At 35.5% G+C, this 23,781-nt stretch overlaps 3 protein-coding genes and 1 non-coding gene across 4 annotated transcripts in view; 2 read left to right on the top strand and 2 right to left on the bottom strand.

Annotated features, from left to right (window-relative positions):
* Nucleotides 1–2,199, bottom strand: part of LOC128889745 (ubiquitin-conjugating enzyme E2-17 kDa) — a 4,447-nt gene extending 2,248 nt beyond the window's left edge. The window contains exons 1-2 of the mRNA XM_054147670.1: nucleotides 1,906–2,199; nucleotides 210–273 (exon numbers count right to left, since the gene is read on the bottom strand). Of these exons, the coding sequence (XP_054003645.1) occupies nucleotides 210–273; nucleotides 1,906–1,929 (88 nt within the window). The 5' untranslated portion in view covers nucleotides 1,930–2,199. The remainder of the gene's footprint in view (nucleotides 1–209; nucleotides 274–1,905) is intronic.
* A 275-nt stretch (nucleotides 2,200–2,474) lies between these two features.
* On the top strand, nucleotides 2,475–4,150 carry LOC128889744 (uncharacterized). The gene has a single exon (XM_054147669.1). The coding sequence runs from the start codon at nucleotides 3,177–3,179 to the stop codon at nucleotides 3,873–3,875; it is 699 nt and encodes a 232-aa protein (XP_054003644.1). The 5' UTR covers nucleotides 2,475–3,176; the 3' UTR covers nucleotides 3,876–4,150.
* A 1,024-nt stretch (nucleotides 4,151–5,174) lies between these two features.
* LOC128889743 (uncharacterized) overlaps nucleotides 5,175–23,781 on the top strand; it is an 89,342-nt gene continuing 70,735 nt past the window's right edge. Inside the window, 1 exon segment of the mRNA XM_054147668.1 lies at nucleotides 5,175–5,759. Coding sequence (XP_054003643.1) covers nucleotides 5,715–5,759 — 45 coding nt within the window. The 5' untranslated portion in view covers nucleotides 5,175–5,714.
* Trnae-uuc (transfer RNA glutamic acid (anticodon UUC)) lies at nucleotides 14,136–14,207 on the bottom strand. The gene has a single exon. It is a non-coding gene; the product is annotated as a tRNA-Glu (tRNA).

The following is a 23,781-nucleotide window of genomic DNA, read 5'->3' as shown; positions in this document are numbered from 1 at the left end:
CTGGTCTTAAAGTGTTAAACAAGTTTTTCACCATGAAATGAAAATATCACTTACATATATGTTTCTATCAAGTCCAAATGAAATGAAAATATCACTTACATATATGTTTCTATCAAGTCCAAATGAAATAGTTTAATGAAGTACATACTTCTATATAAAGTATAATGTATATGTACATAACAAATATGAATATAATGCAGAAGACTTACAATCGTCTCCTACAGGACCAGCAGAGCACTGCGCAGGTGGATCTCTACCAAGGTCCTGAAGTTCCTAAATATGAAAAGAAATTTTAATAACAATGCAAGTTTAACAACAAAATTATGTAATATGAATTTATACGATTATACAAATGCTAACAAATGAACGAAACACTTAAAAATTTATGCATACTTCCATATTTGATAAAACTATGTGTTATTTATTTTGCTATAAAAACAAATTTGTTATTTATGAGTTTCTAATATAGAAATAACACCAAATGATGATATTGTAATACTTTTTTCCCATATCAATATTTTATTATACTAATTTTCATTTCCATGCAATATTTATGCAAAATTATGAAGATTCAAAATAAGCAACTTGTTTCTTGGAAAGTTATCATGTTTGAGTTGTGCTATTGTTGTAGCAAATGAATGATATGGTGTTTTCATATATCATTTTTCAAAAATAAGAATATACTCTATAGTGATATCCTTATTTCATTAATTGCATCATAATCTTTTAAGTAAAGAAATCTCTACATATATACACATATATATTGAAATGAGATATAGAATGCTTTGAGACACGTGTAAATAAAATGTTCTAGAACATTCTAAAGTATCAGCATACAATAGACAAGCACTAGATCAATTTTAATGTTCTCATGACATGGTGTTCAAAGTATATAAAATAATATTATAATTTATACACAATGTATCCTAAAAACATAATAGAAACTAAGTTATCCATGTACCAAATATGTAAAAATTATTGAGATAATTGCTTAAAGCTATCATTAATAAAAAGCTAGGATAAATGAAACTTAATTTAAGCATTACAAGCAAAATCAATAAAACTGCAATAATCAAATGAACCAGTTATATTGAATGTTATTCAATACGCATAACGAAGCCAGACAATAGCATGTGTAAAGTACAAGCATATTACTTATATTACATAGAAGCAGATAAATGAGTATACAAGTAGAGTTTGGAAAGAAAACATGGCAACTTGTATTATTCTATGCGATCATTCGAAGCATGCTAGGTCTACAGGTTCCTACTCCTTCATCTCTGTACTGTGAATGATGGTTCGACTGGAAAATATTGTAAAGACTGACAGACCAGACCACTGGCATGCGTCATGTAATATCAGTCCTGAATGATTCACTTTATATCACTAACGTGTCCTATAGCCACATGGTGAAAATCACGGTATGCATTGAAACAAAATAACTGGTGGTCACTGAAAAATTCATGGTGTCATGTTTTTTCCACAAGTGGACTATGAATGCACTAATGAAATTTTCGTAATTTCTGAGTTATCTATAGCTCCAAGCATATATGTATATGTATATAGATGTATGTAACGCACGGTTTTACGTTACTTCCGGTAATTTATCGGCTAGCCACTTAAAATTTTTTTTTAGATTTTCACTGTCACCGTAGCTATATCCACTAGCACAAAGTGGCACTGTGCTGCGTGCGCAATGCACTATGTCGACATAAACGCGTACGCAAATAAATCAAAGCACAATCGAAGAATGCAAAAAAACGAGGAAAAGCCAACATGATTTTCAATGCTGGCTCACATTGCTTCACTGCAAAATCGTTAAGGGCGTTCAACCGCATTCGGCACACATCACATCAACACCCGACTGTCTTTGTACTATACGAACACCGCCAACCATCCACGTACCTTATTAATTCGTTTTAAAGCCATTTGAAGAACTGTGTGTTGATATTAACTGGCTGAAAACCAGACAGCGATAGCCGCTAGCCGAAGATCTTTGATTAGGGATTGCAAGATGGCTGCCTTCTAAACGTAGTCCTACTGCGCTCGTCAAACCAAACACCGTAAACTTATTCTTCCAGTACCTCTTCTACATTCAAGTAAATTATTCACACTCGAGTCTATTATTATTTTAAGAGCTAAATTTTATGACGTGAACGTTTCAGAAGAAAATCGTATCTTTGCGCTATCTCGCAGAACTTTTATTGTGAAATCAAGTCAGAGCCACTGCGGATTTCCTTTTATCGGCAACTAGTGGATTTTTAACATTATACCGCCCTTCGTCGGTAGATGTCGCAACGAAAGTTATGAACTATTGGTCAATGCGCGTGATTGAAACTTATTCTGTACTTCATATTCGCATGCATGTAAATATCTATACATGCTGGGTATTTATGATTTCATAAATTCAACGATGACCGTACGAATTTCAAATATTGCACGGAGTCATCAAACTACATAGGTCTGTATAGTTTTTAAAAGTAAGTACGGAATGAAACTCAATTTCTAACGACGAAAATCGTATTCTGTGATGGATGATTGAAAGAGAAAGTAATGAAAAGAGAAAATAGTTTATCATGAATTTCCTAAATTACAAAGCATTTATGTACGACTAAATATTATATGAATCTATTATAATCGAAACAGGAACATTTAATATCCAGAATACTTACAGTGAAACAATGTATTTACTTTATTTTAAACCAAATTTACAAGTATTCTAGTAGTCGACCTTCCATTTATTGACTTAATATCAGTTATTTCCATAATGAATTTTGCCATCTCCAGGGAAAAAATTGAATTTATTTAAGTTCATTAATCTTGCCTTTTACTTCTCTTCCAATATGCACTGGTACACCATTTTGTTGCAAGATGACTAACGTGTCAACAAATGGAAGGTCAACAACTGAAACATTAACTGTGAATTTAATATAAAATCAAAAGTAGATGAAAACGAATAATTATTTTATTTTTAAAATGGCCTACTGTATTAAGTAACTTTTGTTGACTATTTCAACGGACACCACGTATATCAACTTCGCTTTGTGCGTATAGCAAAACAAAACAAACAATTCCAACACCAATTATAATGCGAGGTTAGGTAGAACCAAAAAATTTACAAGTGTCATTGTTTGTAACGTAAATTCCCCTTGTCATTTTCACGCTACACGATCATTATGGCCGAAGAGAAGAGAAAGATGAAAGGATGCTACTGTATCCGTCAGAAATTTCAGATGCAACAACAAAAAAAGAAAGAACAATGTAAGAGGAAGAGACAGGTACTCGTATATAACCCTGAAGAGGAATCGTGGCACGAACCGTACATGAGAAACTTGCGAAAGGAGTTCTCGGATGTGTCTATATTGTGCGATTCGAAAATCGAATTGCCTTGGAGAGATATCGCGTTACCGGCTGCCGGCATGAAAATTCGTCAAGAGGTTTCGTTGACTCCTTTAAACGACCACCAGGAGCAACCTGGCGACGAGGACGCCGGGATACAACCGACGGCAGAGGAATCCATGGGTACTATGGCTTTGCCATGGAAAGATTTGGTGATAACTGAAACCGTACAGTCGAAACAAGCTGATCCCGAGAGTTGCGATTCGACGTTAGAAATTCCATGGAACGATCTCGTCCTCGAGAGACCCATTGAAATACGAGCACCGTCCGAAGAAGCTTGCGACAACGATGACGTGGAAATTCCGTGGAATGACATTTTGATACCGCGAAACATAGTCATCGAGTCGCAGAAAAAGAAGAAGCATCCATCTTCCAAATACCCACCGCGCCCGTTGTCAGCCACGGGGTGTACTAACTGTAAGAGATGTTGCGCGACTGTAGGAAATGGAATGAGATCTGCGGCCTCTTGTAAATAATTCACGAAGATGGCAGAGAAACTGGACAAAATTGTTATCTTGCTATACTTGTTTGGAAATATCTCGTTTTCATAGGTATTTGCAATACTTGCACCGTACAGAATGTAATATCGGGTGAACTGTATTTTGAAACACATGGAGATGGTTGTTGGAATATTTTGTTTGGAACGTTTCAAACTTGTAAACATCAAAATACAAAAAAAATTGTAATTTAAATTCAATTCTTTTAAAATTAAAAGGTAATAATGATCACTATTTTTATAAATACTGTTGGGAGCTGGGGTTTCTCTTCGCAACAAAAGATCAATTATTACAAAACTTTAAAGCACTGTATCTTAATACTTACAACTGACTCTACATAATTTAACACAATCAAAATTCATAATAACCCATAAGGTGTAAGTTTTGTAAATAATCACCCTTTGTTTTGTTTATCTAAAAACTTAATTAAATTGCTACATTTCGAAAACTTGGAACAATTCGATCGAAATCCTTTAATTATGTATACAGCGCAGAACTTGCGACAGTTGATATTGCTTTCGCTACAATAAGAGGTCAAACGACAGTGCTGGTGAAACATCGAATCGTTTGTCTAGAAGGACAGTTTATACCCAGTAGCATCGAGAAATGTCGTCCGTGGGAATTCAGCCGCGAAATAAAATTATTCGCCGTGTAAATAATCATGTGTCAATATTGTTGCATGCGTAAAGTATTAAACCGCCGTTGCTAATAACCGTCTAGGCGTAGTTAATGCGATGTTCAACGTACATTGAAAAAAAAACAAACTGTTCAGACGTAATACGATTATCAATTAATGAAATGAAATACAGTACTATACGTTCCATTTCAGATACTGTAGAATCATTTGTTCGCATCCAACCTGTATTAAAAGACTCACAATCGTAAAATATAAAAAAAAGCAGTTACATTACGTAAGGCTTCATGACTCCAAGGGCGCCCAGAATTTTTTTCATTGAGTTTATTTTTAACTGATCGAAGTCATTTGATGGGTATTCTGATATTCTCGTACCGAGGACGGAAATAATCTCTTAGAGAGAAATAAAAAAGTAAGAGTTTCATCGAGTAGGTGGATCCCATCTTTTATCGTTTTATTTCTATTCAAAAACAAGTAGCGATACGTAGAAAAATTGATAAAAAAGTAAACAATGTTATTACAGGAATCGCGTTACCAACAATGGTCACGGTTGTAATTCCAGACTGACCGAGTCGTGTCGCTAGCGTCGCCAAACAGTACGTCGCCATGATTATTGTCCGGTTGGCGATCGTGATTGGCGGCAGTCGGCATTTGCCTGTAGACGCGTGCGGTGGTTTGTCCGTAAAGCAGTCGAGTCGTGAACTGCACATTGAAAATGGCGTAGTAAGGTGGTATAATGCGTAACCCGTACCATGTAAACGTATCGCGATAAGTTTTAATCAGTGTCCAGGCGTTTGCTATTTAACTTTCCGAGCATTCGTAACGATACCGTCCAACCGAGAGCATTGTGGTTAATTCGATTGATCATTTTTACTTATAGCAACGTGAAAAGTGTGTTTGTGTGTTGGTGACTCGTACTGTGATTTGACAACGGATGTGTTCGCGTTCACCGTAACGTTACATGGCTCAAAGGAAGCGCACAAGCATCCGCGACGTAAACGTGATACGATCTACGAGTGAAAAATCCAAGGATGGCACTCGTGCTCGCGAGAAGGCGAGAATCTTTCCTCGTGACAGCTTGACGACCTCGACTCCAGACGAGTCCAAGATGGCGCCACCGGCATTTTGACACTTGCCCAAGATCCGTCAGCTGGATTTTACAATCACCCCGATCCTCGTCTATTATGAGCAGAGAATTCGTGGTTTCCTGTGCACCTTACACTTATCAGGTAAGAAAATCATGTCCTCTTAATGGTCGCGAAATTGCCATAGCCGCACAGTGGGCGTCCGGCAGTTATTGCCTCCTGCCTCCTGCCTCGCCATGTCTCCTGACCGAGGACTCCGAATTGTCAATTTCTTCCGGTAACAATGAAAGGTTTTGTCCTCCCCTTTTTTTTTATACTTCAGATTTTACGACCATAATCACGCCCGGTGTCGACGCTAGCATTATTAGCTTCGTGATGCAACTTTCAATTTTGACGATCTTTTCTAATACATCTAACCATTTCGCGTTAAATGAACCACGAGTTTGTAAATTTAAAGAAATACAATGGGTGTAGAAAGTATTCGTACATCGATCAATTTCCAAAGAAACTATGAAAAATTGTAATTTATTAACTTATTTTTGATAAACAATGACATTCTACATATTCTCGGAAATCTCTAGAATAGATGGATTACAAACAAAAATAGCTATTTATGTAAGTTGCGAAATTAACAAGAAAAAAAAACAATTAATCGATAGAAATATTGAAGCAATAAGTATTCGCACAACTGTTTAATTTTTAAAACTTCATTTAAAAAAAAAGAAAAAAGAAATTTACATTAATTTACAAGTATATAGTACTTCCTTCGTGGGATTTCCTTTTGACTTTATAATTATTGTAACTTTTCCAAGCATTGAATTAAGTAAATTATTAGTTATTAGAAATTAAATAATTAGTTATTAGTTAGTGGGATCTTTTTCCATTCCTCTATTAGAACCTTTTTTTAAAAGTATTTTACTGGAAATTTGATGTTTTCTAATTCGTATGAAACAGTAAACTAATGTGTTTACTTTACAAACTCTACTATAAATGGTTCGTCATAAGAATCGTACAAGTACTTATTGCTTCTATGCTTTTGCCCACTTTTTGCATTTTTTTGTTAATTTCACAAATCATATTAATTAGTAAATGTTGTTTGGACTATATCTATCTTAGAGATTTCCGAGAATATGTAAAATATCATTGATTATAAAAAAAAGGTTAAGAAACTACAATTTCCCTCAAATTTTTTGGGGAAATTGATCGGTGTACGAATGCATTCTACACCCACTGTATATAATATATCGACTCTACTAAACGTAGGCTACACAACCTTTTTATCGGCAATTCTGCTATTCACCGGCGATAACTTTGTTATGATTGTTTGTTTGTTTGTAAATTGTTTGTCTTGACATCTGTCAACTGTCGTTGTTTATAATTGCTACACTGTATTAATTTCATAACGGGCTATGCCTGTATATATTGAAATAAATAAATAAATATACCAAACAAGAAGTTGAGTATCTATTTACACGATAATATTGTTGAATAAATTACTATCAAGCGTAGGCAGTCGTTTTAAAAATTTACTTTCCCTTGTCATAAATTAGAAAACTCGTTAATAATTTGATCAGGGCTTACTTTATCAGTATACGTGGAAAGTTATGCTCGAATATTATGATCATGTTTTCTCAAGTCATTTTTTCAATATCATTTTTGAAATAATTTCAAAGAATTATGAGACGATTATTTTTGAAGTATTGTGCGTTTATCGAACAATTTGTCAGGGATAGAATACGTGTTAGACTTTTCGAATGAAACATTAATAATAGGTATGTTACAATTATTCAAACAATTCTATGTTTTATCCCATTACATTTTAGACACTCATCTAATCGTAGGTTCCGGTTATTCGATTTGCTTATTCATATTTTACCTACACGAGAATATCATGACTCCTTTGGATTATTATCTTCTTCGAAAGAATGCCTCGTGTATTTTTATTTGTTGTGACGATAACCTCGTCTGTCATTCGTGCGTATGTGAACAAAAACTGATGTTATTCAACCGTCGACCAGTGACGCGAGTAAATGAAAACAATGAAAATGTTGCCAGTAGAAAAACGACGGTCGGTAAGAAGCGACGGGTAACGTAAGATCTCACGATGTGGAAATTGACAAGTAACCCAGGAGGAGTTTCAATTAAAATCTAATAGAGAATAACCTATATTCCGTACACCGTTTCGGTGATATTTTGAACGTTGCGATGAATAATAGTGGGTCTTCGTCGAAAAGCACCGTTTCGGAAAACGAAGTCGCTGCGTCTAATGTCGCGGAGGAAATAAATTCGCTAGCTTCCGTTGATAAGAATGCTAGGTCTATCATACGGTCTGTCAAAAGTAACATAGGCAAGAAGGTTAGTTTTGAGGTTCTATGCAACGAAAGTAAGAAAGAGAAGTATTAATTTTTCTTTAGCTCCAAAAAAGTGTTTTATCTTACGGATTAATAATTCAGTTGTCGTATTGATTTCACAGAATTCTTGTAAAGTAAATAGAACTGTATCATATTTCCTGTTTTAAATTTAAAACATTTTTTTAATGCGTATCTCCCGCTTGTATGGGCACGGTATTAGGTCTACTCGTTGTATATGTTCAGGATTATCTGCGTGTTCGGTGGTCGACAACTGAGAACGATTTTAATCGCGTGTGAAATAAGTCATGCGTTAATGCAGAATAATAATTTTTATATTATTCTGTTACATCTTCCTTGAGGTATTATGAATTAGTTGGTGAGTTTTACTAGGTGAATATAAGTCTACACACGACCTCATTGTGACTGTTTAACGTTTTTTAAATAAAATTGATAGTAAATAATAAAAATAACATCGTATCTAGACTCAATTCCATTGGAATTCTTTCGTTACTTCATTAATATTATTTTCATAAAAATGTACTGATGAACATACAAAATTTGATTTTTATTGGAGGATGGAATTACGTTTTACTACAATATATGTTTGTATTAAATCACAGAAATTTTCGGAATTGATTTTAGTACCTAGACAACAGGTTTTGTGCATTTATGGTAGATATTAATACGCAAAATGCATTCAAAACTTATGCATAATGTATATCAAATTAAAACAAAAGTAATTCTTAAATATTGATATTTTATTTTGCATATTATGAAATGTCCTTGCTGGACAAAATATATGTGAACAAAAAAATTGCGTAGGTACTTATATATAATTTATATACGTTTAGCTTATATTTTTTTATATTCGCATATACTATAAATACGTTTAATCAGCAGTTTATCGATAACGTTTATAAAGATTGTTGCGTACTAACGAGTGATGGAGGAACATAAAACATGTAACACGGGATTACGTAATATTTTTGAACGAATCCAGCTTCAGTATTTCCGATGAACAGATTAGATCAAAGCTACCGAATATCTCGTACCATTTGAAGCGTTTAATGAGACTGAAGACTGATGGAAAATTCAGAACCGGAATCGATACGAACAGATGTTCCTCTGGAATCGTCGAAATCACGGAGAGCATTTTAAGTCGTGTAATTCTGGAAACTTCTAGCGGTAAATTTTTATGATTAATGCAGACAAATTCTCAGTATATCGAAAAGTTAGTCGCCGAACTATCAAGCCTGATTTTTTCTGGGGAACAGTAGATACACGGAAAGTATTTTTCATTTCAGTTTGTTCAACCTGTGAACGTTGTTGTATTTATTGAATTTGTTATTTTAAGAGTCTTTTTAATATCCGAATAATTTTGGGAATATAATTGCTAAAGTTTTCATTTGCTGTGGAAGGAAAATATTGATAAGGAATTTCAGTGGATTGAAGTGGTGTTGTCATTCAGTGATTCGATATAAATAGTATTTATCTATTTATCATGTGGGAATAAGTTACAACATATAAAGATACAAAATGTTTACTTATTTAATCGGAATATTATACTTCAAGAAAGTGCCCAAAGTGGTAAAATTTAGATAACCTTCTCTTACACAATTGTGCAAAACTCCCTACACAATTTTCATCAATTCTATCCTAATTTTTTCAAATAAAGGATTTTTCAAAAAGAGCTATAAAATTTTATTTCTCTAATTAAACACAAGTGGTATGGAATACATCCGATTTTTGTTTATTTTAAATGAAAGTGCCAACCTACGAATTATTACATTTAAACGTGAAACGACCACGTATTTTGTTACTAGAATATAAAATTCTAAAGCACTCTTTGAAAAAAACCCTTTATTTGTTCGTACGAAACTGCTGATGGAATATTATTCGTCAGTATCCACGGTCAGTGGACAGAGTGTACCGGAAGATGGGGATTTGGTCGACTGGTCCCTGAACCAGGTGGTCGAAACAGGGTGGCGCAACGCTGGCTGTGACCCTTCACTTTATTTCACGACTCTCGATTCTGAAGGACCTTCAACCTCCACCACGTATACGGACGGTAATACACGGCACTTTGAATCGTTGATTGCGAGGGCGACCATAAAGATTTGGCTTATGCGGGTTTATCGATCATATTCCTAGTAATATTCTGCTTTTTATTACACGATCTACCAAAGAGGGGATGTATTTTATAGTATTTCATTTGTAGGGTTTATTCGATTGGACAGTTCAATTTCTGTTTGTTCCCTTTAAGGTATTTTTTTCTAAGGAATTTTCCAAATAAGGTTTCAGGAATTTGTTTTTAATAAAACACGAATGACATGGAATAAAGTTTAATTGGAATTAAATTTAGTGGAGTTTCCTTATAGCTGAAGACGAAATTGGGAACGATAGTATGAATTCGACGACTTCTACAATAGCTGTTGCTGAACCTGTTTTGATGATTTCGAATGCTATGAACACCTCTGAAGCGATGACGTCGGACACGAGATTTCTGGATATATTGAGTCGTAACACCTACGTGGCAGGGGACATTTTAGATTTTGTGGAAGCTTTGTCTATCCCTTTAGGGTAAATTGTTTATCAATCGTAAACCCTTAATCGTATAACATCGTTGGCATCGAGGAAAATTATTTGAAATAGCCACTAGTTGATAGACATTTGAATTTCTTTAATTTCCAAGTAATTATGAATGAAATTACAAGCTGTACATATTCGAGTAAATAATTTTTCACAATTTAAGTAAATAGTGTTTTCGTGTATCTTATTTTATTTTAAATAAATACGACTAGTGGCTATTTTTGTAATCAATTTGAAAGTTTTTGGTGCAATTTACGTTCCATCGAAACGTACCAAACTCTTGTTCCTTTGAGTACTTTTGAATTCTCTTAACAGTATCTATAAAATAAACACAATTTAATATTCCCAAGTCGAGAGCTTATGATAATTACCAAAAAAATCAACACGCTGTTGAAAATTGCTAACTTTGATCGTATAAGGTTATACTTGGCCTCTGTTTATTTTGAAGAGATGTTGCTCTAGTTTCTATAGGTAGTTTAATTTTTCGGCCACTCCTTTATTGTGACCATTATACTCGAAGGGCCACCGAACTGTGAAAGGTTCGTACAACAATGACTACAGTAATTGTATCCTTTAGAACCCAAGCAGGAAGGTTTAGAGATCAAGAGCCTCGGATCATCCCTCTGGTTTATATTGAGAACGGCGATCGTCAGGAGATGTACGTCAATGGCATGTTAAACCATGAAGACGAGTATAGTAATGCGAGCACAAACGGGTAAGCTTCTTTTAAATTCGAGAATAAATTCCACAGTTTAAATAATTTCCCGAATTCAGTGGATTACTTCAATCTTGTAACTGAATTGATCTCTAAAAATAGGCCAATTTCAAGTAATTTATAACACGAAAAATATTTATTGTAGTAGGATCAAGTCTGTACAATGTGATCGTGCAAACTTTGAAGTATGCTTTGCAAAATTTGTATTGGAAATTGTTGGAAAATGGTGTTGCATTAGGTTCTTACTTGAAACATCTTTTTCAACTGGCTGACATAGAATATTTCAGAAACTATTGTTGTAAGCAACTTCGAATTTTCACATAATATAAGTGAACAAATTATTTAAATTAATTATAACGAATTGTGTACAAATGTACATGATATGAAGTGGTACTTTCTGAAGGCTTCTTTCTGAACATTCGTTGACCATCAACTTTGATAAGATAACAAAATGACTAGTAAATAAATTAACAGGATTACAAATTTATTTGAACAAATAAATATACGTTTCACGGTTTATCGGAGGGCACCTTGGTTTCTATCGGTTTCTTGAGGTTGAAGAAGTATGCGAAGGCCGACATTGGATCTTACAATTAGATATACGTATACCCGCGCACTTGTAGGTGCTCGTTTGAGAAAGCTCTTGGAGCTCTGACTTGCAGGGTGGTCCTCCGATTGTCGTACACTGTTTCTCCAGTTACAAGTGTCTGGTTCTCTCACACGTGCGTTTTGAAAATCTGAGCGAGCTTATTACTCAACTTAATTCTCGCGGTTAGGCGTTGCGCGCCTACCATTTTCTTGTTTTGCTCCAGTTTTCGCGCGCGCGGTCGTAGCACACTTTGAAACCGCAACCAGAGATATCGAATGTACAACTATTGCGAGATAGGGTGTCTCCAGGACTTGAGCCAAACCTAAAGCCACGTTTCCACAAAAAAGAACTAGTACCATCACAAATGATACATTAGACATCATAAAATGGAAGTGTACGAGCTATTTCGAATCACCCAGAAAATTGGGGTGTATAGAAACACGTTTAGGATTCTCGTCCTTAAATTTCACGGAAAATACTGAGACACAGCTCGAATTGTCTTATCATCCCCTTGAACTGTATTATTAAATATCTGGTCTCCGATCGTCTCGAAACAAAGTTTCAACCTCTTGGAAATTTTCGAGTATTAGTGTGGCAATCAACGTGTTCCAAAGCCCTTTTTGGGAAACTCCTTTTGTTTTCTTTCATTGGGGATAAAGACGGGTGGTCGTAAATAACTCCCGGTCGAATTAGCCTACCCTAACGAAAGCGATGCGCGATCGTGATACGTTTCACCGCGTCGTACGCACCATAACGCACTAGCTGGTCAGCAGACTGGACAAATTCAATTTCTATCGCGACCCAGGTTTATTATATTCTGACGGTGGAGTGTAACTGAACAAGTTCTGCTTGTAACGCGAGGTGCTGGACTTTCACGAGTGTGCGTCTTGCTCACTGGTTCGTACGGAGATCCTATTTGATTACAGGCTGCGTTCTAGCAAGCAGTGGTTACGTCTGATCGTGACTCATTCGTTTCGTACACGTGTGTGGACGAGTGCATTTGTATCTATCGATCACCTCATTTGAGAAAGTGCATGTGAGGTAATGCACATTGAAATATTTAATTTCGTTCGTTATTTATAGAGTTCTTTGTACCTGGTCGCAGGGAGGTATGCGCATAACGTGTACCGCGAAAAATACCTCTTATCGGGGGATGCGAAGAGGGTTGAGAGAGTTCTCGGAGGAAGTATCCTGATTTAAATGAAATCAATTTTTTTTTTTTTTTATTATCGTTTACAAAGGGTTTTCTAAAAGGAGAGGACGAATAATGTAAGATACCGCGTTTGGAGTTCATTTATACATAAAGTATCGAAGTTTCACATCGCAGAAACTTCATTATTTGGAACGATGAGTTTGCTCGAATGTTCTTGCCACATATTACGGCGAGTAAACGCTTTCAAATAACGGTATTTGTAAGAATTTATATGAATTTTTGTGCAAACTTTTGTAAAAAGAAATATGTACGTGAAGCAATTTTCAAAGAGAAATACTTTTAGAAATGATGATGATCACAATAATATTACCAATATTCAGTTTAATTAAAATAATCTATAAAAAGGATAATCATTAGCCATTGAGAATGAAAATATATCAAGTATTTTTCCTTTTTTTTTGTTCAATTTAGAGTGTCTTGTATAAGGCTAATAAAAACAGATGATTAAGATATCTTTATGCCGTCATAATCAATTCATGATTTCCTAACAGTAGTGAGAAATTCTTTTGGTATAGGGAACAATGTTACTGTGTTTCGTCCCGGATCTAGTAATTGGTTTCATTGGAATAGTTTATCTAGCAGATTCTGACTTTGACGTGACGCTATTAATCAACAGCTTGTTCGAACTAATTAGCTACTAATAAACTATACTAATTGGAGATTGTGTAAACAGTTAAGCTTTTCGCCTGGAGTATAATTTGCTAGATTATTGATGAATTTAATTAGCAAAGTCAAGATTAACTTGTAATATTCCTCTTGGCACCGAGAATATTATTTCTTACACAAAACTGTACAAAAAACACATCAAATTATATAAATACATACATACTGGAGATAATTGCAATATCATTGACCGTAATTATAGTAATAATTATACTGATGTGTAATACATAGTACAGTATGATCGAGTGTAGTACTTAGTATCAGAGAAGAAGTATGAAGATAAAGATAAAGTTAATAAAAAAAGACGAATATGTTCTTATATGACTATTTTGGATATTAGAATATTTATAATTCAAGTAAAAAAGAAATTTGTTGAAAGAAAAAAAGGAAAAAAATAATTTTCCGGTACCGGGAATCGAACCCGAGCCTCCTGGGTGAAAGCCAGGTATCCTAGCCACTAGACCATACCGGATTTGTGAGGGAGTTGAGGTTCATACAGTACATCTTCTCTCGATTTACACAGAAGATTCAAATCGATGTAACCTATACACTTATTAATGAATTATAAAAATGTTAAACAAAATATAATTATTTGTCACTAACCATTGACCGGGAAGTTTTAAAACTGTTAAATATACTTGAAACTTCTTTTTGGAGTCCACCATTAGCATTACTTTTACTACAATATTTAGAGATAGTTATTATAACAGAAAATTCATTTGATTGACAAAACTAGGTTGTTTCAAAGATATACTTAGTATTATGCGTTGACCACGGTAGTTTTAATGTCAATATGAATGCTTTTCGTGTACAGAAAAACAAATAATTCTCATTTTTAGGTTTAGCATGAATGTTTCTTTTTGTAAGTATTTATTTCCAAAAATCTATTATGTTAAAATCCACGTAAAAGCAAAATCGTGTTGAAAAGGTACCGTGCAAATGGAGGGACAGGTGTACTCGAGGTAACTTCGATAAAATCAAGGTAATCAATCGAATGTGTAATCCTACACGGCATTTTCCCCACTCTTAACTCTACTTGTTGCTTAGCAACGATCCCTTCTACTCGTCCATACCACGCAAGAAACGAGGCTCCCGTGCAACGATAGGATTGCAATATTCGAGGATCTATCTTGGCACGTTCGGCGAATGGTAAAGCGTCAGGGTCAGGGCTGACGAATTGATGAAGTTTCACCGTGTAACGCGATCCATTAAAAAAGTTGCACTTTCTCCGTATGTTATGTGGACAGAAATTCGAGCAACGGAGAAATTTCTCTTGTTAAGCCGTGTGGCTGCGGTTACGCGACCAGGTCGCTTCTCCTTCCGTCCACCTCCTTACCGTTACTGTTTCCACGGCTCTAATGAGAGGCTAAATCGCGCTTCACCGTGGAATAACTTTGACGATTTGTCAGGGAGGCAGGTGCATCCTGGCACGGAATATGGATTCGGCGTTCGGTCGATTGTATGGTACAGTTATAGCGAACAGGGTAGAGTTGTGCGGGTACCGAGACTGTCGCGTGTCGATAAGCTTCGCAAAATTTCCATTATAGAAGAACGAGCAGCTAACCGCAGTCTCGTGATTCCTGGCCGCGCAATTAAGTCTGTTAAGAATTTTACGAACTGCAACGAGGTCGAGACGAATTTTGACGAATCGCGATCGTGATTACAGGAGTTGAGGGCGGAATTACGCTAGAAGGAGCAGAGTTGAGCCAATCGAACGAATTTTTCGGAGAAATATCTCCTTATTACTCACAGTGGGTCAGAAAAATATTTCCATAGCCAGGTTTTAATGTTTTATTATTCTACAAAAATAGTACGTTTACATGGTTGTGAGTTGAACATTACAGACAAATTAAAATCAAGATGTAGCTCGCTCTTTTAATATTCATTTATGAAAATTGATAGAGCCATAAATTGACTCAATTTTTGACACTTCCAAGTTAGATTTTTTACAGATTTTTCCTTGTGCATTAAGTGTCGTTTTACTGGAATTTTCTCACAGCATTATCGAGCTTGATACACCTCATGAACTTGAATTGCGTGCTTCAAGCTACATCAAAGAGCGTACACGTCTGTTTGATTTATGATCGATTGTCTGTTGCAAACAAAGAGAGAGTATGCCTACAATTATGTCACGTTTGCTTTACTTTCGATGAACAATTAATTAACAGTTTGACAGGATAGTAGTTAGTGTAAGGATACGACACTCGGAAGATAAATATGCTTTATAATTACTTCCTCATGGCGTTGTATGGGGCTTTGAAGTATATACATTGCCAGTTAACAAATAAAAACATGACATACGTACAGTTTCACGGTTTGGTAACAAATTAATTTATTATTAATTCATTAAAAATTTTAGAAACACTTCGAATCACACCTCTTTTTAATTATTGAATTTTTATTTTCATAGTTTAATATTAACTTCACATCGTTGCGAGGTCAATTCGTTACTATAAAATTATATAATCGGTTTTTACTGTACATGGTTGTGAGATAAACGTTACACTAAGTTTCTAACCGAGTTGTAAAGTTTCACTTACAATGACGTGCACGTTGATTGGATCAGTGTTATAGTTTGAAAGTCTAGAAATGACTAAATTCGTTGCAGCAGTACTTGCACTTGGGAGTTTGCGATATCGCCAGGTTATCGGTAAATATTTATAGAAACGATCGACAGGTGCACAACCGTTCTTCGTCTGCGACCACCAATCGTAACATTGTTTCCGCCGAAAGTTTATTTGTAAAGCTACAAGATACCGTTCCGGTTTCAGAGTTGTAGTCTAGAATAAAGGTTGGGCTACATGCTTTCAGTTATTTCGTTAAGCTGCCTAGTTTGGACCGTAACCTGTTACCTGCATTTGGACCGGTTCATTCCAGGCAACGGTAACATACAAGGACAGTTGAAATTTAAACCGGAATTCACATGCGACGCGTTAACGATTAAACGCAATTGTGTTAATTAACCCAAAAATGGTACTCCATTAATTCCAGACCAAACATATTGGGACGTGGCGATCCAGCAACTGTAAAAGGGTTCAAGTAATTAGGTTCAGGGTTCGAGCAGTGTTGGTCCGCCACTGGTCGTAGGTGTTCTCGTCTACGGGGCGCTCTTTCCCTTGGAAAGGTGTGCGAGGACGCTGGCGTACGAGACCCGCGTCACGCACGGTTTTACTCATCGCTTTGGAAAGTAAAAGTCCTCGTCCTGCGAGCCTTTTCTCGACACGCGCAATGCGCCCCGCTGCAACTGCCGCACAAGACCACGTCTCGCGAAGTCGGAACACCAACTAACTCGTTTTTAGTCGGCCTGATAACCCGCTGCCTTATATTGGATCGAGCGAAAAGGTTCAACGTTTTGTTCGATTAAAAACGAATTTATGTTACTAAGGATAAACATTTGTTGAACTCTAGGATGATTTCATTCGTTTTTAACTTGATGAGAAATAAATACACTTCTTTCTTTAGGAAAAATATTCATTTAACTCTGGGACGATTTCTTCCACGTTTCGTTCCACTGAAAATGAATATAAAATTTTGTTTAAATAGACATTTACTTAATCTTAGAATTTTTCAATTTTTATGATTCCTTCCACTTTTAATTGGATGAAAGATAAATATATTCTTGGGACGGATAAACATTTATTTACTTCCAACATAATTTCTTCCACGTTTGATTTGACGAGAAATTACTGAATTGCACGTTTGACTCGTGAAATCATTTGGTATTCCACCCAAATCAAAATTTTACCAGGTTCGAATCAGAGTGTGCAAAATTGTGTTTAAATGAAAATTTCGTATAACGAATAGATGATACAGAAGAGTTCACTGAAGAAGAATTGTTTATTCGTTACTCGTTATTCGTCGCGATATATGGGACACTGTGTATGTAGGTATTGGTTTCTGACTACTCGTTTCATGGTTCACTTTAATTCCGTCGCTTTCGCTTGCTGACACGAATGATCGATGCGCAATAAACTACACCGCAGAAAATAATGAGGGGTTTACGTTTCTATAACTATTCGTTAATGACAATTCGAAATGAACACGATTACTGAGTATTTAACATAGTCGAACGTTTTTCTGGTACTAATTAGGTTTAATGTGTCAGTGTCTCTAACGTCTAACGTCTCGAATGTTTTACTGGATGATAAAGTCTCTATAGAAGGTGATTCATATATTTAATCAGTAATTTAAAACAAATTTAAAAAGCAATTATTTAAAATTATTCCCTTGAGAACTTTGCAAGTTCAGGAGAGATCGAAATTCCAAAGTCTTTATTTGCCGCTGTCCATTTTCTCATTCTGAAAGCCTGACAGAAGAAATTTATTCACAGAATTTATGAGTTTCACTATGAATTTAATGCGACAGTCTCAGAACATTTGTACTTTCTGTTCATTTGAAATTCGCAGAAAGCACGCTTTCGCGTTTCTCTTATTATGCTCCATCGGACGATACATTTTCCATTCGAGAAATTCAAATTAGTTAAAAGTCGAAATTTACAAGATGTATTAATTATTCATTGTTTCCTTCCGACTGATTCTACTGTTTCGATTAGAAGCTGACGCAGAAGCTGTTGTCATCCTTATTAACACAGATTAATTATGTTAAATGATGACAGAAAAAGGCGGGAAATATAAATTCATGAGCAGGAGTATTTTTTAGAAAGACGACTGAAAAATTAAATATGTTTGAGCTTGTTAGTACAGTCTGTCTTCTAAATTCAATGGTTAACAAATATTTACCGATTCTCAGGAGTGAAATTAGCAGCACGTCCGAAACCGAGCAACCGGAAATGCGTAATCGAAGAATAGGACAAGACTCTCCGCCCCAACCTTTTGATGTTCCTTTGAAGGTGGTAATCCGTAAACCGTTGTGTCGCCACGACGACGAGCCAACGATATACTAGTATCTATTATCCAAGTTTCATTTTACAATACACGAATCAAATGTTTTCTTGGTTATTTGATTAGTTATTTCATGTACTCACATATTCACGAATAAATTGTGTCCTAATAAAAGCATACAATTCAATAATGTATCTTTTTTTCGTTGAAAAAATATGAAAGTCTATTGTTAAACAATTTTTATGCGTCTCTGTTCTCAATCTTCATTTAAGTCATACATCTTCAATGGATTTCTCATTGCGTTTTCATGGGAAGCTATACATTCGATCTCTCTTTAAAATGATTTTACGACTGGCCACTGGAGAACAAGCACGAGCGCAATTAGTAATGCCCCACTCGTCGTGAAGACGCGCTTTTAATAGCGCATTGTTTTTTCTCACTGAAACACCGTCAGTAAGAAGGAATTCGTCCCGCATAAATTGCGCGAACAACAGATTTTCTAATTTATGGTAATTTCGCGATTATCGTTTCCATCGGGGTATCCTGATTATTATCGGTGCAAGCACGAAGATTTCCTTTCGCAAGTTTACTTTCGCGATATCGATTCGATCGATCTGCCCTTATATGGAATATATTGGATTGCTGCATAATTTCTGTCGGCGTATGTTAAGAATGTTTTCTGTAACCTGAAGGATTTTCCAAAAAAGGTTTTAGGATGATGTTTCATAAATTAAACGTAAATGGTATGGAATATATCCGATTTATTTTATTGTCAATGAAAGTATATATAATTACACCAACAGGAAGATTTTGTTATTAAAAATCGAAACACCATGGTCCACTTTGGAAAATTCGGTGTTATTTACAATTAATTTGTATTTTAGTGTAATATTTGGAATTGGAATTGGTAATTAAATTCCCTGATTGCGAAAGGCTTGACTCTCGATTGAGAAGTAATTATTTATTTTTTCGAATTGCAATTGAAATTTATCTTTTCTTTTGCAACTGAAATTCAACTTTTTACCTGGGTTTGGAGCCAATTGCAATTAATCGTGTTAATTGTTTAATGGCTGGAACAGCTATCGGTAAATCCTGTAATTATCTTGGCTACGATGAAAATATATCATCGTAGACAGCCTCGCTCGTTTACTCGCATCAACATGAGACATACGAGGAAAATGCAATTAAACTTTGCGAAATTGTAAAAATTCTTTAAATCACTTGACATTTATATAGCTAATGGCATCAGGAGTTGATGATAGTTTAGACCTGATCAAAATAAAAACTACCGATGTGTGCATTATCCTGATGAAACAACACTCTCTCTATTGCCAGTCAAGTTTCACTTCGACCGGTTGCTAAACAAAGGTTAGTTGCTCGATCGTTTTAAGAATTAGTTTTCATACTACTGGTGAATGTTTACGTTCTATTTCTTTTTTACGATTTAAATGCCCTTTGTACAGGAACACGAACATTTTTCAAACATCCCTCTAATAGGTCAATTATGGTTGACTTAGCAAACCGTAAATTGTTTTTCAGCGGTGTAGCAAATTAACAAATGTTCACTTTGAAGAAATTCGTGGAGACAAATGCGAATACAATTTATCACATTTGAAAAATGTCTCGGTTTTCAAATCAAAAGCAAAAGCAGTTTTCTCATTTCTAAGTAACAAATTGGTGACTCACATGGGTAATTGTTCAGAAGAAGAAAAAGATTTTATTATATCCGAAGGGGAGTTGTTAGGCTGGAATTCGAAGGCGGCATTTTCCAAGAAACAGTGACTCAGCTGGCTGCAATAAAAAAAAAAAGTATCTAATATAAAGAATGTAATAACCTCGCTTATGCCTAGATCCTAAAAGCGTTAGTCAAACGTGTCCCACTTTTAGCGTGCAAGCCGTCTACGTAGATGCTCGTGTATGTCCGTCCGCGGTGGTATTAGAAAGCGTGTTACGCGATTATGAACCTTTGTTTATACCTCATTATCCAACGAACGACGATCACTCTCTGCTACCTTAATTTTTTTTTAACGAACTCTTTACATAATGCCTGTTTACAAGAACATCTGGGTTATTGTAATCTTACGATGAATGTTAGATTTCTCTGCAAGTTGCGTAAAGAGTGCCGTGTCGATACTTGTCTTCCATTTTCGATAGTTCGTTAATGTATTTTCGGTCTCTGTGCGTGCCGGTTAAATCCGTATTGTGTGTAGATTAGTTTCGGGTCCGAGTGCAAGAACGTGGGTGTTCGAACACTGCGTGTGGTTATCGCTGGATCTTCTGTTGATTCTCGATTTCACTCGGTTCTATTTCTTTCGGTTGTGCCGACTTTGTAGATTTTTTGCGCGTGGTTTAGGTGGGCGTCAAGTATTTACGATTGTTAAAGTCAGAGGTTGAATCTATCACGAAACTAACGAAGCTCCAGCTTCGAGCTTCCACGCAAGAGTACCAAGATATCCTTATTTGTTGATTTTTTTCAATAAATAAATACGTATACAGCGGAGAGCATAACTGTCGCCATTTATTTTGAGTAATTTTGTACCAAGAATGCCGTGCAAGAAGAAAACAGACGTGTTACATATAACAATCGCTCGAGTAAGATCTCGTTCCAAGTGAAATCTCTGTTCAACAACTGTTCCAGCGGCTCAAACGTTTCTTAGTCAATTAACAGTTTGTTCACTTTCAGCGCGTATTAAGAAAGGAGCACAGTTTCATACATCATGAAAGTTTGCCTCGTCAAAAATTGAAAAGTTAGAAGAAGGTAAAAGATCGTCTATGTTTTCAATTTTTATCTCCAACACTAAACATCGTATGAATAAACTGTAAACTGCAATTTTATTCGTGATATATTTAGCTTCTTTTCATAATAAAACATAGCACACTGTCTCTTATCTTTCGTTTTCACTGAGATATAACAATTTTACATCGGACAAGCATCGACATTTGCGAAAACATATTCGTAACAGTCGCTCGAGATGTAAATCGCCAGGAATTGAATTCCGTTCGCAGACTGAAAGCTCAACCTCGACGCGTGTATCCTTAAAGGATTCAATAGACGATGATTCGATGCTGTTAGGCCAGGGTTGTAAATTGAACGCGCGGACTCTCTCGCCCAAGGTTGTAGATGCTTTCCAACTTTGCACAAGTAGAATGTGGGCGGTCATTGTCATGCCGTGGTAAGCGTTGTCCGAGTTTGAATGCGACATCAGACCTACTATAACTCGGTGTTAATACGAAGAAACTGGCTGTATACGCGGATATAATACTTTGGGGACTGTTGATGCAGTTTGCGCCAGTGTTTTCTCCACCTTCTTTCGGTATTTAGTCAGAAAAATCGTAATAATTGAAGCGGAGCACTCGTCGTTTCATTGCTTTTAATCGCATGAACGTTATGTATTTTAACGTTTATTAAATTACATTTGTTTAATGAACGGAGTTCTTGCAATTATTTTTCAATGGATAGTTACTGCCAATACAACTATTAATACAAAAACGAAATGAAGGTTGTGTAGGTGATAATTAATATTAGAGGTAACGCAGTTCACCACTGTGTCTACGCGCAGTATCCAAATTTTTAGTCTCCACGTTTCATCCATATGTACTCATATTCTAATTACTAATACAAAAAAAAAAATAGGATCATCTAGGTGGTAATATTCGAATGTAATTTTCGTTAATGGCGTAAAATTTGTAAATTTTGTCCAAGTTTTATGTTAACCACCGGAAAAGTACGTAACATCAAGTTTAAACAGAAGTGGAAAATAAAGTTGTGTTTCACATCGTCCGTGTTTGCGTAATGCCATCAAATCAACGAATTCGAACAAAGTGACGTTAAACGGGGAGTATAGTACTTGCATTACGTAGTTGCGTCCATTGTTCACAAAGGAAACGAGTTCCTGGCATTGAAAACTGTTCACGAGTCACGTCGCACAATGGTTCTTGATTGAAACTTCGTTTAAGGTTGATGGAATTTACCTTTAAAAGTGTGGCAACCAAATTTTAATTTCCTCGTTTCAACTATGTTTCATATGCACTAGTGTCCCAATTACTAGACATTTGCAAACCGTTCTTTTAGTTGTATTAAAGTGTATTTCAGTATCACGTGATTTTGATAGATAATAAATACTTACCTTGGAATTCAAATTGGTACCTAATGTATTGATCCAATGTAGCGTGTGTAGATTTAATATTTTGCCAATTACATGACGTTTGAAAACAATTTTTTAAATTATATTAAAATTTATTCCGGCATCGTTTGAGTTTCCAGATAATAAATATCAATTTTGGAATAAAATTTAGTACCTAATGAGTCAACCTGACGTAACGTGTAAAGATGATTAATCCTTTGCGGCTCACATTTTCTGACTTGGGTATATTTTCGTTGATCCTCGCTCGATATTAGTACCCAAAGGGTTAATGGTCACCTAAATTTAAGATTCCACGATAGCAACCGTATCGTTCGCGTTTAAATTGCAAGTAACCGAGTTATTCAGTACCCAAGATGTTTCCTATAAAATTCTGGTACGTGCCGAGTCGCGTAAATCGATGCTAATGTTTGTCCAGGTGTTTTTCAGTAACCAGCTTGCTGGAGAACTTAAATAGATTCCCGGTGTAAAACGGTGTTCGAAAGTCATTACCTTGTACGTTGATCCTCGATACGTTTACGTTCGGCTCTACATGTGCTTCGGTTCTTAAATAGATTATGGCACGGCTAAAAATAACAAACTTTCCGCCAAGTTTTTATTCGGATTAACGACGAAGAATAGAGTATTCTAGTAGGGAAATCAAGCACATTAATTATACTGTTCGCTGATTCCCAAAGAAATTTGCGATTAACGACGGCAAAGCTGTCTTAAATGATTCACAGAATTGTTTTATTATTCAGCTAGTCATGATTTAGTATGACACACGGAAACATGTCTTGCATATCTGTCGTGCAATTACCGAACGCTTCTTGCTCTCCGAGTTTATCAAATTTAATCGTTCAACGTATTTATGAGTAAGTTCATTAATGGAATCGTCAGTTAAAGATAGTCCTAATATAGGGAGGCTTCTTTGGGAATTAAAAGAAGAAAAACTATAAGGCGTAGAATAATAATTGATTTCGTATTTAATAATACTTATCTTGAAAGGTACAAGAATATTTTTTTTTGTGTCATTTTCTTATCAATATTTTGAGAAAACCGTCTGGAAAAGTAACGCTGCGAA

Source organism: Hylaeus anthracinus, unplaced genomic scaffold (genome assembly GCF_026225885.1).
Source record: "Hylaeus anthracinus isolate JK02 unplaced genomic scaffold, UHH_iyHylAnth1.0_haploid 11997, whole genome shotgun sequence".
Lineage (NCBI taxonomy): Eukaryota > Metazoa > Arthropoda > Insecta > Hymenoptera > Colletidae > Hylaeus > Hylaeus anthracinus.
This window is presented reverse-complemented; position numbering and strand designations above follow the sequence as displayed.

Excerpts from the sequence above, each read along its gene's own strand:
- LOC128889744 (XM_054147669.1), top strand. The coding sequence starts at position 3,177 with ATGGCCGAAGAGAAGAGAAAGATGAAAGGATGCTACTGTATCCGTCAG.